Here is an 18,975-nt window from a genome sequence, read left to right on the forward strand (position 1 = left end):
ACTTTGTGTCAAAGGTGACCCCAAGATCACAAATATGCTCAGGCCGTTGTAGTACAAATCCATCAATGTTATAGTCATAGGCTATAGGGTTTAGCTTTCTATAGAAAGATTTCACAAAACACTTTTTTTTATTAACCAGTAATTCATTACGGTTTGACCAGTTAAACAACCTATTGATATTATCTTGCAGACGGATGCAATCATTTATTGTTGTAATACTGCAAAACATACTTATCTAGAAAGAAAACAATTTTTCCATTTGTCAACTGATTTCGACATATTACATGTCATCATTAGAGAGTGTCGTGCATAATAAAAAGTTGTATTACTCATTTTATATGAAAAAATTTCGTACATGGACACGTCAATATATTAAAGTAGAAACACAACAACAGCTGTTTAGTTTGAAGTTTTCATAAGTTTATTGTACAAGTTTATTTGTTTGATGTTTATCATTCCGTATAAGAAAGTTCCATGAAGTCTTAATTAACAAATTTTTGTATTAGATAATGGTCCCGTAAATTACAGTATAATGAAAGTTAGTCAGTATTTAAATGTCTTTAGTTGTTACCAAAGAAAATTTGTGATCCATGACACTAAGAACACGAAAGAAAAAATATGAATATGTGTTTGAACTTAACTTTGGTAACACTGTGACTGTAAAAAAATTGGTACGCTAATAGTCAAATACATAAGATACTCATTACTTTGCAAGTTAAAATGAATAACAGTTAAAACTTAGACAATGTGCTTTTCTTCATCCGAACGTCTAACAATTAAAGCAGTGAAAGTTAAGTACTTTGTGGTATTCAGAATGTAGTTTTACAGTTTTACGTTATACGAAGAACTTATTATTCTCTCGTTTGACGTAAATGTTGTCCAAAATATACATGGGATAAATATTTCGTCATATTTTTCTAGTTACAACCTTGAGTTCGCATAAGCTTATACTTTTGCACTCTCAATGTTAATGTCCCATTGTTACTTGAGATATTGCAACGCAACTTTCGATTCAGGGTATTAAAATGCATTCCTCGTCGTCTCAACATGTTTACAATGAATAATCGCATTTAAAAGCAATCGAAACTGATGGCTGAAATATTTCGCGCAAGTCGTTAATCGCATGAGATGTAGAAAGACAAACATGAAAATGAGTAGAAATCCGTTGTGTAATACTGACCTGGAGATTAGAGGACGCCGAAAACTGTGCAGGAAAATACGGAGCAGCGAAACTAACAGCAACCAAAACACTCAAAACACACGCGGTACTTACGATACACTTCATTTTGACTAGACTAGGTTAACACTTCTGAAAACAAAGAAAAAGAATTAGTTGTGCATATTTACATATTATATGGACGATTTCAACTTTGAACCTGCCCTGAGGGGGGTCACAATCTGAAAGTTTTTAGTACTCACGTAGACAAAGTTAAGAAATTTGCCAAGAATCACGTAAAAAACACGCGTGTAGTAAATGGCCACATGCAGTAATGCACTAATGCCATTCAATTGCGTTAACAAATACAAGAACCAAGTAAAAATCAAATATTATACAAGCCTAGGTCCTTTCACTTTTCGCTGTTCGCTCCTTTGATTGTCTCACACTGCACTGGGACACAAGTTACGCAATTTACTCGTATGCCAAATTTTAGATGTTGACTCGAAAAATTCCCCAACTAAATTGATCGGATTCTCTACGCTTTCTAGCTGGTGCGGTAAAATTTTGTGGAGGGACAGAGAAGTTATCATTGAAATCTACAAGGAGACCTAGACCCATAAACTGACGATCATACGTAGTCCAAACTACGTAAGGCAATCGTCGACACACTACGTCTAATTAACGATTTTTTCATGCAAGAATTACTTTAAAATAACTTCAATTATTTCGTAATTGTAGGATGAGCATCGCATTGTATTAGATGGTTTTTACACAAATGTTAGTAAGACAAGGACTATCGGTCTTGCGACACCGATCTGTTAAACTAAAAAAGGGACTATTTTTTAAATTTACATAAAAATTACATTGCATCCGAGTTTACTTGCTTAATTAAGAGTACATTACTTTCAGCTTGATTCATCGTTAGTACATGATCTTACATCAGAACTTGTGGTAAGTGGAGCATTTATTATCACAGTTTATTTGTATGAGCACTAGTTAATCACAAGAGAATGGCAACTGCTATCACGCAAACAGAAACAACATACTGCTATGTAGTTTATGAAAATTCCGTATGTATTCTTTTTTCTTGGTTTCGCCACTCTTTTACATAATCGAATCAATCAATACGACGATGCAAGAGTAACACTACCAGAAAATCCAGCAATACTGCAAGTGAAAGTGGCACACCCTGAAATATGTGTATCAGTTTGGACTCAACTGGACTTGCTTGCATCTTGAAAAACATCACATAATAAAGCTGCATTTACTGTTATCGCCAATGTATTCTTGTTATGACCATTTTCAACTTTCGATTGCGAAAATCTACTTTCTATAGTAGACCAAATTTTTATTAATTTAAATACGCGATTCTAGTTAAGTGTTTAGTTAAAATTCTGCTGCAACTTATTATGGAAACATAAAAAGTGGTCACAGTTGACCCTTGGGGTAGGCCTTGGACGAGTGAGAGTGGTCAGAGTTATTTGACCACGCTAATTAATAAATCACGCAGCTTTTCACAGTAATATGGTAATAAAGTTGTTTATGGCGTTGAAAGTGGACACTATCAGTGCCGTCAGATTAAATGAGGAAGACCATGTTGTGCTATTTCTTGTCGCAGTACTGTTTTTATGCAAACAGTTTTCTAAAATCGTATCAGATGACTTCCTTAAAACGTTCACATTCTACTATTAAAACCCGATTTAGTTGCATTTCCAGAATGATTATTATACTCCATTTCTTGGACACGTATGCAAGCGATATTTAAACATTCTTGTTTGAAAATTCATGGCAACTTTGGAGTGCTGCTCATCACAAGATAATCTGGACAATTCTTGAACTCTCAGACTGCTACATGGTACAAAGCAAAAAGTGTAGAATTTTTATCGTATCACATTAATTCAGTAAGCGTCACAAAGGATAAATGCTTTTCTGCTATTAACTGATTGGATTGTCTGCGGCAATGTATTATTTAAGTTTAACAATAACGCTTTATCGTGGAGCGGCGATGTTCGATGACGCGGGGAAAATAATGTATTAGCTATCGTAACACGTTTTAAAATTTTAATAAAACTTTGGGTAACGTTAAGAATTTAAATTACAGCAACTTTATAATTCTATCACTTTTATTTTCAACATCCTTTTCGTAATCTGTTACGATCCCCAAATATTTATTTTTATTGAAAATCACTATATAAAAGTGTGTTATGTAACAGTTATGTGAAATGAACAATAACCATTTACGCATGAATAACACAATGTAGTTTCAAAATTCCTTTACAATCATTAAACAATGCTTAAGCTGAAAGAGGCGTTCTATGTTTATTAATATACATTATGTATAATTTTAATTAAAAAATTAAAATTGTAACTTCAAAAAGTGACGAACGGAACATTTGTATTCATTTTGTCAATACGACTATATTTTCCACTTCATTGTTTTTTAACGAGTTCCCTATTTCGTATACAAATTTTTACTTCTAATGAACATTACGAACAGATTGTTTTAGAATTTTTGTCGAGCAAGGTGAACCTACCAATTAACACGGAGGAATTTAAAGGTTCCCTTAAGGGCTGTCTTTTTGTAACAATTAATTTTCTTATTTTCGCCAAATGTTTGTTTTACACTGACAAATACTTTGTTTTAAGTTGCAAGGATGAAAAACATTAGAATAAAATTTCGAATTGCAACACATAATTCAACACTTTGTCAAATTTAGTTTCGTCCATTGAAAAAAATCATATATGTTGGAATATGACTCCCCCTAAAATTTATTACGTCAAGTATAGCGTATTGTAATATTTTATTTTATTGTGAATGCATTATTCTGTAAATTTTAACAAAGTAAGGTATATGATTTTTATAGTAATTTAAAATATATATGAAAATAGATAGATTTTAAAATGTTGTCTTGAACTTTCAAAACAAGAGCATTTTTAAATTTTTTAATATTTAAACTGTTCTTATTGGGTGTTTCAGTACAAATATTCATAATTTTGATTATAATACACGATAACGAAAAGTGTGATACAAATCATCAAAACAAAGCTTTTTATTTTCCACAATTGTGACTAAGATCCTTCAATTTATAACCAACAAATTTATTAATAACTTGTACGTAAGTAAATATTATGAATTCAATTTTTTTGTTAATTTTTAATATAAAATTTAGTAAATTTAGGACAACTAGTCATAGATGACTAAAAGGAAATGCACTTTTACTCTTAAAACGGAACGACGACTATCTTAAATAAAGTATATCACTGCGTTAGAGAAAAAAATTAACAATGATTTTAAGGTCTAATATCTTCAGGGTAATTTAAAACAACAAAAACGAAAAAAAAACATTTAAAAAAAGACCCCTTGGGCTTTAATTTTAAAATAATTTATTCCAGTTGTGAAATTGTCTAATTAAAGCAATTAAATTGTAAGCTAGTTTAATTGCTCATTTTTTAATATTGCTTATAATATTCTTCATAATTTAAACATTCTATTATAGTGTGCTTACACAACAAACACGTGACACTAAAAATAGTTGGTATTAAATATTAATGCTGTGGTCTAAAGTCTAATCTAATTACCGTTGTCCATAGTAAGTGGAAACTACATACAGCGTACGCACAAAATATGGAATAAGTTCAATAAAATTCAGAAACATAATTAAGCAATTACTTATACATTAAAGAAATAATAAACATATTTAAACTGTTTGTTAAAAGGTTTTGACAAACGGCAAATTCACTATAGACGCTTTATTTTGTTTTCATTAACCTTCACTGTTCTTAAGTTAAATTAACAGACAACAGGGTGATGCTCTTAATTAATCATTATTTGTTTAGTACATGTACATACTTAATATTGTTTTGATGTTTTAAATTAGCCACGGTAATTATTTCTGTCTAAAATAAATTTAATAGATGGAGAAGTAGTAAAAATGAATAATTTTTGCTGAGAACTTAAACTGTAATCGCTCTTTTCATATTCACATTATTATATCCTGAAATACTTTTTTAAGCATGAAAAAAATTGCTATAATATTGTCAATGTCCTCAGGTCATTGTACTTTTATTTGTAAATGTACCTATAGTTGGAAAAGTTAATAAGAATTTATGAAAAAACTCCTCTAGTATTTGTATTGATGCGGCGTTTACTTGTTTGAACTCCATGTTAACTGGATTAATAAAGTAAAAAACTTTAAGGCTGGTTTCTAGAATATTTTAACTGACATTGAGTTAATCACACATTTAACGAGGCATCTAGCGACATCTGATTGGCGTAGTGTCAGTCAGATGAATGATACTTTAACGCCATCTTAAAAATTTAATCGCATATTTAACTGAGCTTTTGTAAACCGGATCTTAAAGAGTTTAAATTATTTTATTTGCAGACACTGCGACACGTGTTTTGGTACACACCAGTGGCGGCGTAAAGGGGGGGCGGTGGGGGCTGTCTGCCCCGGGTACCAAGAACCAAAGGGTAGCAACGACAATTCACTCGCACAGCCAGAGAATACTTACAGAAGAGCCACTCTACATAAACAATTGGGACGGCAGACAGACAGACAGCCAGACTGAAACGGGGACTTATTTCTTTGTACTGTAGAGGTCATGAAAGGTCCAGAAAATGTAAAAGTAGAGAGTCGGCCGACGGTCTTCATTACAATACTTCTTTCGCTTACGCTTGGGAAGTAAACATTAATAATCTCTTGATAGATTTTACGAAGAACTAGACCGTCGTTACAGGGTAATGTATGATATTCTCGTAACATTTAGTGTTGTTCAACCTAAAGGTCGATTTATAAATTTGTCGCTGACGTTGCTATTTCTCACTGACGTTGTCGTTGTAAGATAAATACGCAGCGAAGGTATGCGTCGTTTATATGATCCGTTGACGTTGCCGTTGAAAGTTGACACGCCGTTGGGGTGGCGTTTTAATTTCAATAACATTTTGCAAGGAAATTATGGGGCGGAGTCTAATTGCAAAATCGATATTTCCTTATACAAATTTTTCATTTTAAACATGTTTTAAGTTTCATGTTGTGAAAGAAGTCTACACATATTAAAAAAAAAGACAAGTTGTAAGCCCACCCACCAGCCCTATTTTAACTGTGATGATTTTTTTTCATTCACCCTGAACCAAGGGGAAATGTTTTTGAGAATCGTGTTGTTCAAAGAATACTATGTGTTTTAAGAAAAAAAAGCAGAATATAAAACCCCGCCAAACCACCCCATCTTAATTGTGATGATCTTTTTATTTTTAGAAACTTAAAAGACGTTTAAAATGGTAAATTTTTGTAAGGAAATATGGATTTTGCAATTAGGCTCCGCCTCTAGGTCTGTCAACGAATGAAAACTTCATTACTACTTAAATCAGGGCAGTTATGGGTAGCGCTCAATCTTTGGCTTAATTTTTTTCTTAATATACATAGTATTCTTCGAATAACACGATAAAAAAATGTCTTACATGGTGATTTCTTGTAGAGAGAGAAATAATAATAATTTTGCATTTAAATTCCGATCCTTTGGCTTTCGACGATTATAAAAAAATCATCCCAATTGAAATAGGGCGGGTGGGTGGGGCTTATATTTTGTCTTTTTTCTTAATATACGTAGTTGTCTTTTCAAAACAAGCAACTTAAAACATGTTTAAAATGGTAAATTCTTGTAGACAAATATCAATCTTGCAATTAAGCCCCGCCCCTCAATCTGACAACGAATGAAAAATGCATCACAATTGAGAATTGAGATCGGCGCGGGTATGGGTGGAGCCTAATCTTCGGCTTTTGTTTTTTTCTTCATGTACATAGTATTCTTTGAACAGCATTATAGGTACTCAAAAGCATGTTTTTAATTTCTCGTAGAGAAATAAGGATTTTGCAGTTAAGCGCCGTCCCCTTGGCTTACGACCAATAAAAAAAAATCATCACAATTGAGATAGGGCGGCGCTACATTTTGCCTTTTTTCTTAGTATCTGTAGACTTATTTCGACAACAAGAAACTTAAAACATGTCCAAAATGGTAAATTTTTGGAATAATCAACTTCAATTCTTCACTTTTCTTCTACGACGCCTTTAAATACGGCAAAAGTTGAAACATCAAAGTTACTAGCAACGGTACTGGTTTTACATGGTAAAACCAGTGTATACAAATAAAATAATTTAAACTCTGTAAAGTGTTTTACTTTACTAATCAAGTTGAACGAACTCGGACAGGTGGTATTTAAAATCTTAACAAACAATTTAATGATTTTATTCAAGAATTTTAATGCTTAGTGGCAATTATTTTTGATATTGTTAAATTTTTATTGTCACTGTGTAAAAGTATAAATTTGTATTAGAGTAGCTATGTATTGTATTAGAAAATTTGTGAAGACTACTGTGTAATTAATTAATTATATATGGATATGTATCTAATTAAAATTTATCTAACAGTCTCAGAAAAAGCAACAAAATATGGAATGAACTGAAACAAATGAAATTTAGGAAACATAAAAACATCTAGATTTTTTAGATGATATTATTTGTTAATTATGACAACTGGACATTGGGTTTCTTGAATTTAGAACTGAATATAACAAACCACATTTCTAAAATACGAAAAATAAATTGTTAATATAAGAAGTCATTTTACGTTTCTTAAAACAGTATTTTCGTCTGATTGTCAGTAGTTTTCCTGTTTGCATGAAAAAATCAACTTTAATTTAAAATTAACTGAACTGTTTCTGTTGTGTTAGATAAGAATCATGTGGCAACAGTTTAAATTTCTAGATTTATTTGATATGAAACTGAACATAACGAAACATCCTTTTTAAAATATCAGAGAACTTGCAATAGTGCGTTGATATCTGTATCTTAAACTGGTTAGCTTAATGCTTAATAGGTGTCGAAATGTGTTTTACAAGACTTAAGGCTGATAATTATCTATGTATGTTATGTCAGACTCAAAAAGGATTTGATTTGTTTTTAATAGAGTATTATCAAATATACACATAATATTAATATCAAAGAATAAATAACAACCCACGTCAAGTCAATTTTTCCGACATTAAACAGAAAAGTTACGTAAAATTGTTCACAAACTTTTCACTTGGATGATATTTCGTCAGTACATTCTCGGTGGGATTGCTAACCTATTATTGTTTCAAATAAAAGTTTACTGAAAAATATTAAATTTAAAGTTACGAATGAACGCCCACATAACAGAAAAACCTACTAGACATTACGTAAAATCCTTTTGGTATTTTTTAGTGGAAATAATTTTTACAGCTTCATTGTTTTTTGGAACTATCTTCTTAACATTGTTTCTGAAACTTTATTATAGTAAAATGAAAAATCAGGATCTCGGAAAAGTTACGACACTTACAAAGTGTAAAATTAGGAACTAAATGTCATTATAATTCATCTTCCCTATTGTAATATAGAAAGTAAAACCCACATAATATTTAAACACATGATTTCTTATTAGCAGTGACACTAGACAATGCTATATTCGTATATCTGCAGAAGGTGTGTCCACATCGACCGGCAAATTGCCGGCGGCATGTGGCCAACGAAAATCACATGTAATTTCTGGCTAACAATGACTGAAAGCATATAAATTTGAAAGTTAAATGGCGAAACATCTGCGTCATGCGAAATTAGTTAATTTTCAGATACGCGTAAACCCCCAAAACAAAAAAAAAACTCATAAACCACAGCACATTATTTTGGAAAAATTTCGCATGTTCTGTGCGGTTTGCATGCTCGTCGATTTACATCAGCCACAAGTAACGCAATGACATTCACTTCATCGGTTTCCAAGTCCAAGTTTATTACGAAACTAGAAAAGAAATGAAAAAATAAAAAGCGCAAAACTAGTACTTATTAAAAGTCGATGCAAATAAGCAATTAACACATTAATGAGGTTTTTCGAGTACAATAAAACTTGGCAAGGTATGCAGTTGCCGTAGAAACAGGGATGCTGTGATAAAATCTCTGTCAAGGTTTAAAAATTGCGTGACGTCTTCTCTTCAGGTGGAAGGTCAAAGTTCTGCTTTCGCTGAATACTGACTCCATTGCTTTTGTATATTTAATTACGGGCCATTTATGTTAAGGCAGGCTTGTTCGAACTTTCGAATGGCAAGCATGGACTATTAAGTTTTGAATAAAATTCGTCCAGAATTAGTGGAAACTTATTCTCGTGTGGTCAAGTTATTTTTTCTAAGGCAAGCAAAAGTGAAATTCACTTTAAGTCTTACGTAACCCTTGGAATTAATTAAGGCATGCGTAGTCACACGCTACCTTCGCTAATTACTGTAAATGTTCGTACTTAAATTGGAAAATTGGAATATATTTTGCATTAGTTGACTGACATTTGAATAGTGTCAACAAGTGACCAAGATTCAGTAAAAGGAACAACTCTAATATTTGACGAAATTGCAATTACCAATTAAGTGCTAATTAGACATGTTAAGCAATATTATTTTTTCATAAATACTGGTTTTAAAAGGAGAACTGTTTTATTTTTCTTTTGCTATGAAAAAAAATTGATAGATGGAGTAGCCGGTAGAAATTTTTTATAACATTAATCCTTTCGTTCGGTAAAAGTAGTAAAAGTTAAACAAATAACCAACGGATGGGCAACGGTACCACTTACTCGGCTGACCTTGAAACAAGCTCGAAGCTTTCGCCGCGGAATTTATGATCTGTCAATTAATTCTTATTGCGACAAACTTTAGGAACTCTGTACTATGACGTACGAATTCTTATTATAGGTTAGATAAGTTTTGTCGAAATGTGCGAAGTGTAAGGGGTGTGGTACCGCGAGAAAAACTCTGTTAAGCTCTTGCGCCTTCTAAAGAGTACTAAATTCTTTCAGATTGCGTTAAGATAAATAAAAAACAGGAAGTCACTTACTGCAAAAAAAGTTACGAATGCACACAGCACAAGCACGAAGGAAGAACTAAACTGACACCGAACACCCGAGAGTTTTCTAATCGAATATCAACTTTTCTCCCGCCATTCTCTCTTTAAAACCACCACCATCAACTACCATCGTACAGTGAAATGATATCGTATTCTGTAATTTTCATTGGAGTGGAACATGTTTTGCCAAAGTCTGTTGGGTTTTCCATAATAATAGACCCGGAGTGTGTGCAATTAAAATTGGTTTAAGGAGTTTTGCAGATGACTACCACGTTCTAATAGAGTTTCGGTTAGGTTCAATGTCTTGGGGATTCCTCCCAACCATAACAAACAGTTTCGAGTTTAAACAAAATAATCATTTTCTACAATGGACTATTGTCATTTTGTTCTTAAAAGAGAGAAAATTGATAGTCTTTTTTCAGGGAAATTTGTTGTTGCCGGGTTAATGGCACCGTCGAATATCATTGACCATGAAGTGTAAATGTGCGTTGAATTATTACATATGTATCCAGTTTTGAGTCTTCATTTATTTTGGAAATGTAACGTGAGTGGTTTTAATGAATAACTATAAATACATTAAAGTGTAAACGCAAAAAAGTTTCGAGAATTTAATTGTAGTTTTGAGGTGATTTATTCAGCTTTGAAATAAGAAAGGGATTGCAACCAAGTAAGATGTGTCAACAGCACACAATGAATCAAAGTGAGATATATTCAAGTGTGAAAGTATTAACCTACTTTGTCGTCTCTAAGCTTCATTGGGTTTTCCGTCTTTTTATACAGAAATTTGTGTTAAACGAAATAATTGCAATTTTATGGTTCTTCATTTTTGTTAGTATTGTATTCGTACACCCATGACAATGGCCTTGCATTCTGGGTACGCAGGAAATCGTTTGGGAATTTTCTACAAATTGGTTAATGTGCAAATAGCTCAATGTGACCCCAGTATAAGAAGCATGTTTCTATCGCCAAGGTTGTAACGCGATTTAATAAAAAGGTTTAAAAAAAGGTTTTCCCAAAATCAAGTTTTTTTTCACAATGGAAATGTTTCAGTGTAAAAATATAATAAGTTTGAACTTTTTTAATTCATTTGGAATGTTTGCGGTCTTTGTTTCTTCGTTGCATAACAGGTTTTTTTATATAACAGGTAGGATCTCAGTGATATGTCGACAAAAAACTGCTGGTATAATTATTATCTTTCTTGCTTTTCTTACTTTTTTCAGCATTTTTTCTACTTCAAGATTTATTGGTTAAATTTATCTATAAATGACTGTCACATCAAATAGGGTCTTGAATTTCCGCCTTATCAAAACACGACATAATATATTCAAAATTTCAAATGAATCTCTTCTTAAAATTTAACGTTAATAACAAATGTTGTGGCTAAAATGGCAGGGGACAAATTTAAACAATTAAATTAGCGATGTTGCAGTTATTTATAGACACTATGTAGTTTAAGTTTTAAATATTTTGTAGGCACTTCTATCGCAAAATTGGTGTTTGACAATTATGTTTACAACAATAAAAATTTTATTAGCAAGAATACACTCATAATTTTATCGCACGATTTATCGTCAAACTAATTGCCATGTTAAAGTTGGATGGATTCATCATTTTCAGAGTTTCAAAGTATTAATAATATTGAACATTTTTAAGGTGCAACAATGCTCGATTTTTTTGAATATTTTTAAAATTTGATCAGTTAAAAATTTAAAATTTCACCGATAATATTTATTTTTGTCCAAGTATTAGACGAATTCTTTGCGCTTTAATTGTTGTCTACAGATTATCGCATAGATAAATTTAATTGCAATAATTACAGGCATTTTAAGAACTGTCTAACTGGTGCTATTATCACTTATCAGTAATTATTAAAATTATTTAAAGTCAAATTTTCTTTTCACAGAAATAGGTAATCGAAAAATGCTCACTTCTACTTTTATTTATTGAATTGCTCCCACAAATTGACAAAATAGTGCACTTATTTCATTTTCGGCAATTATTCTCTTAGTGTTAATGACGCATTTTGCAACGCTAGGTTGAAAAGTCGTTAGCAAAATTTAGTTTCTATACCATTAAGTAAACAAGCAAACTTAATGGAAGCATAATTAATTATTATTTTTAATGTAAATAAATTGCCGGTTGCAATATGTTTAATGTACTATTACACGTACTTTAACCTCGAAATTTTTAGTTTGCATTTAAAACAATGGTGATTATTAAAAATGGTTATCTGTGAGTAATTACTAATTAAGGTTTGCAAAATGCCTCTATTGCTTGCGAATATTGTACTTGTTGATGTGGTGATCAAGTAGGGAGTGTTATTAATTTGAAAATTTCATTCGCCACAACCAACAAATGTTCTCACACGATATGAAATTAACAAGTTTCTTATGTAGTGATTATTTAATTTTATTTTGAAATGTTTATATCATCAGAAGTCATCATATGATTTTTTTATTTATTTTTGTCTGAGAAAACTCTTTGTTATATTTCTAGGTAATAAAGCAGTTACTTAATATAGTGGCAAGTTAATGCATTGATTTGTCTTTAGCTGACATTTGAAGGGACAATTAATTTATTTTTAGACCTTCACTATGGGCGACCTTCAACACAATAAACTAGAATTTAATATTCTCAGAAGCTAAAGGCTCATAATATCTATGTATGTGTAATTAAATTGTGTGACACAACTAACGTACTTTGCGTCGTTTTAGAATGGCATATGTTAGTAATAGTAAGTGTGCAGTATGAAGCAAAAGAAAAAACACCCATAATTGGTAATAATTTTTGGAGGTGTATTTTAATCTCTTTTCCCGTGGAAAACACAGATTTCAAAACAACTGCATGTTAAGTTTTGAAATAATTTCTTAAAATGACAAGTGTTATTTTCACGTATTTATAAAATAACAAAAATTGCATAACTGTTGCAAAAAAACTAATGCGGTGCCACTGCCGGTTATTTCATATTATATTGCTGGTTGAGGATTTTTCATGATAATTAACTTGTTCATTTTTAAAAGAGGATTTACATCGATTATTAAACCATTTTAACCACAGTATTATTATTTGCATAAGTAAAAGGAATATTTTACAAATTGCGTCATAAAAAATATTTTATTGCGGTTTTTTGGGACGGGCAAAAGCAGCATAAACATTCATTGGTGGTTAATGTATACATCACAGTTGCGGCGCTTTCTTGTACATTATTTATCAAAAGTTGTAACAGTTGACCTATTTCAAGGTTTTCGGCTTCCTCCCAAGTGAAATTAATTGTATAAATTTTTTTGATGTGATCTACACTAAAATTTTAATGACCTGAGTTTTCGTTAAAAGACGGACACGGAATTGTGTGTACTCTTTCGTAAAGCAAATGTTCAGAAATTTTAACAACCATGGAGATTAAAAATGAATAATTTATATAAGCTAATGAACGAGCGAGCGTGTATGTTTCTCGTATTTTCTTATATAAGATTTAACAATAAATTTTTTCACGATTAGGTTTTCCTTAGTTAGAGAGAAACAATGGAATTAAGCATTTATTTTAATTTTACGAATAATTTTTTTACAGAAGCTCGATTAAATTGATTCTGCACGGGACAGGTGAAGTGACATCCTTAAATATCTTTAGAAATCAGTGCCATTTTTTACTCTGAACTTAGTTACTTACTTAGAGGATGAACTTACTGGTATACATACAGTTAAATCATAAAAATTGTCTTGAGCAATTTAAATGGATTTATTTACGATGTTATAAAGTTATTAAGCAACTTTTCTTGTTAAAAAAATCAGTTTCACGGTATAACATATCAGGATATTCTTTAAAGTAGCGTTATAAAAGATAATAAAAATGCTGAGAATCTTTGAAAGGCAAATGCATCATGTAATAACTTCAAGATAATTGTGCTTTATGGAATGTTGCAAAAAATGTAAAAGAACTTGAGAAGTCGTGTTAAACATTATGTCAAACACCTTGTTTATTGAGTCGTGTGCATATTGCTCTATTAATAATTCAAAAGGTAAAAAAGTAACAATTGTGTAAGGAGCTTACTGTCTAGTAACTGGTGTTATTACATATAAAAATAAAAATAGCTTTTCACATTTTTTTTTATATTTGTACTGCTAAAATTTATAAATTTGACATACCTATTGGATTCCTAAGGATATGTTATCTGTAAACAAGTTTTATTGCTACGTTCTTTGTAAAGCGTATCTATAGATTCGATTCATCTGATTCATAATCGCGTCTGAATAGTCCTTCAGTTAATGAAAAAGTACATTTTTGAATGTGGGAAGGACAAAATATATGTGGCTAGTATAAGTGGTGTAAATGTGAAAGAGTTTACTTTATACCTCATACACTTCCTCAGTACCATATAAAGATCTGTAATATTCCTTTCGCTTTTAACATAGGTACCAAATAACAAATAACACATAAATGTTACAGCCTATTTTTTTTTATTTGCACATAATGGCCAACAAACAATAAACAGACAAACGGAACCAACATCAGGGAAATATGAAACTAGACATTCTTGGAACATTTGACAGTAGTTTTTTAGTTACTTGTTTATCGTGTAAACTCTAAAATTTGTAGTAGGTACGTGAAAAATTTATTATTGCTCCCTCTGTCCCAAACTAAGAGTCCGATTTTGACATAAATTTTGTTCCAAAATAAGTGTACGAATTCTAAAAAATTCAATTTTTTTTTAATCAAGAGAAAAGGTATTTTTTAATGAAAAATTATTATTACAACAAATATAACTTCCAATAATAAATTTTGATATAATATTGAACTTTCCTTGCATTTAATTAAAAGAAATATGTAGTTAAAATTTTGGATTTTATTTTCAATTTGTTCAATAGTAACAATCACAAAAAGAGACTGTTTAGAATCGTCCACCATTTGACAGTTTTGGTAGAAACCGAATATCCTATAGCCGCAGATGGCATGGCTCCGCTCTTAATCTTTCCGTTTACACATACTTCAAGAAGAAACTGGTGGATGCCTTGACGAGCTACTTTTGCTAAATTAGATTTTTTCTTTGAATTGGGACAAATTGTTTTATTTCCAGGGCCTTACTGTCTCCGCACCGGTATTTTAAACAAGTCTCTTTAAAGCCGTTTATAAACAAAGACTTATTGTTACCATAACAAACACCTTCAAAAGTTTTTTTTTTTACACTAAATGTTGCATTTAACATACAGCGAATACGTGATAAACAAAACCTCTTCATCTTTAAAAATGAAGGTACCTAATATTTATTTAGCAAAATATGGAAAGCGGACACTTAATTTGGGATAGAGGGTGCATTATTTTTTTGTCCAAAATTTGTTTACTGAACTTGAAATGCACATTATAGTGTTTCTTTTCTACGTTTCAATAATCTGTCTCTCTTCTTACTTCCCGACCGATAAGAAGAAAAAGTATTCTATGTAATCGTTGTGTTTACTCAGCGTTTCGCAGTTAGTAGAAGTGAAAAATGAAAATATGAGTGTCTCTGTTTCGTTTGTTCGTGATCAGTTCACGGCATCGGTCGCCTGTTGTAAACTTTATAATACTCGTACAGTGCATCTTTTTTAAAAGTGGCCATAGGGATTCCCGTGTTAACTTATGTTTGAGTAAGGTAACTGTACCAATCACTGACATCTTAAGCGTATGTTGAGATATTTCTGACATTAAAAAAATTATTGAATTTTGGGAATTAGATATTTCTCTAAAATAAATACATACTATTAATAGTTATGCTTTTAAGTTTCTATAAAAAAATATTACGACTGTTGTGAAAGTATATTTTGATTTAGAAAAAATAAAAAAGCCGGAGAACACATTTGTACCAATTATTGACAGCTCAAAAAGACGCATGTCCCAATTATTGACTGATGATTGTCCCAGTCATTGATATTCTACAGGTAGAAATACAATCAAATAATATAAAATCTACGTTTTATTGACACATTTCACAAATGAATTGATGCATGTCCTCTGCCCCCGCACATTCTTCGTGAGCCCATTGTTTACATATTTAACACATAATCCATGTTTCGCCTCCCCTTTGTCCATACAATTCATCACAATATACACAAAAGTATTCTTTGGTTTCGTGCTGCGATTTTTGAATTCTTGCCACCTCAGTTTTTTGTTTTGAAACGGGTGTTTTTTTTTAAGTAACTTTAAGGATTTTCTTCTCTTGTCTTTTTCTTTTTCTCTCTTCTTTATCTTTGATCAACATTTCTTTTTCTTCATCTTTTTTCTGTGGTATCGCTTTTTCTTGAAAATAATTTTGAATTTCAGAAAACCATTGCCTTAGGTTTTCTTCTGTTACTAAAGAACGTGCCTTGCTCAAATTTTGCGAAACTCTTTGTGCCAGTTCACGATGCCTTTTCAAAAATGACTCATACCAATGACGACCGGGCCTAGAGTCTGTGAAATTATTAGACCTTTTTAGCTGTTTAACTGAAATTTGTACGCTGTCCAGCAATTGGTTTTTGGTCACTGGAAATCCAGCGTCGACAGATTTAAAAATCCAGTCAACGAGAAGTGCCTCTTCGTGTTTTGAAAGAACTGTTTCGGGGCCAATTTTTCTTTCCACTGGATATTTGCCAGTATGCTTATAAAGAAGAGTTGTACGAGGTACATTAAACATTTTGCTGGCCCTAAAAACAGGAATTCCATTTTTCACTGCCTCTAAAGCCTTTTCCATATCATTTTCGCTATATTGAAGCCGTTTTGCCATGATTTATACTGAAGGAAGAAAACGCATGTATTACTGACAGTCTTATGTACCTATTATTGTCAGTGCTATTCTACACATGTGTTCTCAAAAACTATATAGAAAATTCACTGTCAGTATTTGGTACAAACATTTGGTCCATTACTTTGTTTTTAATTTTCATAATCATATTGGTAACATACTGTAGAATTTATAAAAAAAAACACTTAAAAAAATACATTATGACCCAAATACTGACATTTTTGTCAGTAACCAGGCATATGTGTAAAATAAATGTACCAATCACTGACACTACCAATTTCATTGAAAATTTAATTTCTAGTTTCATTTTATTGCAAAAATAGTAAATATTTAAAACAATGTTACTTACCAAATCACTCAAAAAGTCTCTACCATGTAAAACAACCGCGAAAAAAAAAACTTTTAAATGCCGCGGCTCTTACAGATGTAGTAAGGAATATTCAAGCATTTGAGAACAACCAACAGCTTGTTAAGAAAATTGTCTGTCGATAATACAGTTTTTTCAGCAGAAATCTGTAATTATGTAGAAACTTGTAAGAAGATTTAGGAAAGATATATGTATTTTTAAAACGCCATCTAGACCTAAGATGTGCTTATATTCGGAAAATTAAACTCATAACGCTCAGTCATTGGGTCACTGTCAGTGATTGGTACAGTTACCTTAAAGATTCAAAGTTGAAATTTTTACTGGATGTACTTTGGGTCATATTTTGTCGATTTTATTAAAGGCCAGGATTTAAATTAAAGGATATTTCTTAAAAAAAAAATAAAATATTTGGGTATTTTTGTCTGTAATATTGTAGGCAGCCATGTAAAAACAGACATTTACACTAAAATACTAAAATTTGGTTACTCGTTCTGTACTGGTTTTTAGTGACGCAAAATTCGTCAATATGTCGCAGTACACAAAGAAAAAGTGGAAATGCTCACTGATGGATACATTAAAGGCTTATCGACAACAGAGGTATTGCGCAAAATTTTGCTGCAGCATACCCACATCGTTAGGTATACCCGGCAAGAGCACAATTTAAAAATTTGATGGCAGATTTATAAACACACGTTTTCTCTATCGTGGACATCAAAAACGCAATTTCAGTGAAATTTTCTTTTATTTCCTTCATTTATGTTTGAATTCCATTGTTCTGTTTCTTTTCTAAAAACTGCAATAATGGCTAAATTAAAACTATGCTATATATCAAAAATGACAAATCAAAGTGATAAGTCAAAACCTTCTATGATGCACCAAACTTTTTTAATCAAAATAATTTAAATTTTTTAAAGCACAAATTAATAATTTACTGCAAAAAGTGGTAGCGGAAATTAAAGTAGAACCCTAAGGCTATTTTCACCGAAAAAATCATTTCTGGGTTTTCACCTTAACAAAAGTTAACATGGGGTCCAAATTTAACATGGGAATCCCTATGGCCACTTTTAAAAAAGATGCACTGTATAAAAAAAATGTGGATTAAACTACCGAAATAAATACTTTCAAATTTGCAAAAGTACTTGTGGATTGTAAAGAGTTAATTTCTAAAAGTTGGTGGTTAACATCGTTTAAAAATATGTATTGTTAAGTAAGTTGCACGCCTTTTCGAGAATCCACTTCTGTTTTAAACGGATGCTTTTAAAAAATATGAGTAACATGGACTGTCCCATAAAAAATTCCGCGACCTTATATGTTGAGAATGGATAGAAATATTGAAATTCTGTAAACGGCATTGTTTTTAGCTTAAGGGAGGAAGCTTAATTTAGTATATTGCATGTATGATGTCGGCGTCGCACTGCAAATCTACATTTTTACTTTCCGAGCTTAAGCTAAGGAAGTATAGTAATCGAGTCCATCGGCCGAATTGCCACTTTCATATTTTCTCGACGTATCATGGGAGACTACGAAAAAAGTAGTCTCCCGTTTCTGTCTATCTAGCTGTCTGTCTATCTAGCTGTCTCTCTGTCTGCCTGTCTGGTGTCTGTATCCATTTTTATTAGACAAGTAATTTTCGAAACTACTAGACCGATTGTTGTCAAATTTAGTATATGTATATGTTAGGAATACCATGTAGATGGTTAAATGCTAACTAAAATTTGGCTAATCATCCCCACCACCAATGGGATGACGTCATCTCCAAAATTTATAATAAAAAGTTTTTTGAAATTTTATAAAATA

The 18,975-nt window shown here is 31.5% G+C and overlaps 1 protein-coding gene across 8 annotated transcripts in view; it reads right to left on the minus strand.

The window, feature by feature from the left end:
• Positions 1–10,160, minus strand: part of LOC135131177 (DNA-directed RNA polymerase I subunit rpa1) — a 35,578-nt gene extending 25,418 nt beyond the window's left edge. For 4 of the 8 annotated variants that reach the window (XM_064058811.1, XM_064058802.1, XM_064058767.1 and 1 more), the window contains exons 1-2: positions 10,051–10,160; positions 1,181–1,309 (exon numbers count right to left, since the gene is read on the minus strand). In XM_064058811.1, the coding sequence (XP_063914881.1) occupies positions 1,181–1,285 (105 nt within the window). In that variant the 5' untranslated portion in view covers positions 1,286–1,309; positions 10,051–10,160. Of the gene's footprint in view, positions 1–1,180; positions 1,310–1,419; positions 1,735–10,050 lie in introns of those variants that run through there. The other 4 variants (XM_064058786.1, XM_064058793.1, XM_064058781.1 and 1 more) reach the window with 4 other exon arrangements.
• Positions 10,161–18,975: the final 8,815 nt, after the last annotated feature.

Source organism: Zophobas morio, unplaced genomic scaffold (assembly GCF_036711695.1).
Source record: "Zophobas morio isolate AGI-343-1 ecotype UQ-CSIRO unplaced genomic scaffold, CSIRO_AGI_Zmor_V1 ptg000002l, whole genome shotgun sequence".
NCBI classification, from domain to species: Eukaryota; Metazoa; Arthropoda; class Insecta; order Coleoptera; family Tenebrionidae; genus Zophobas; species Zophobas morio.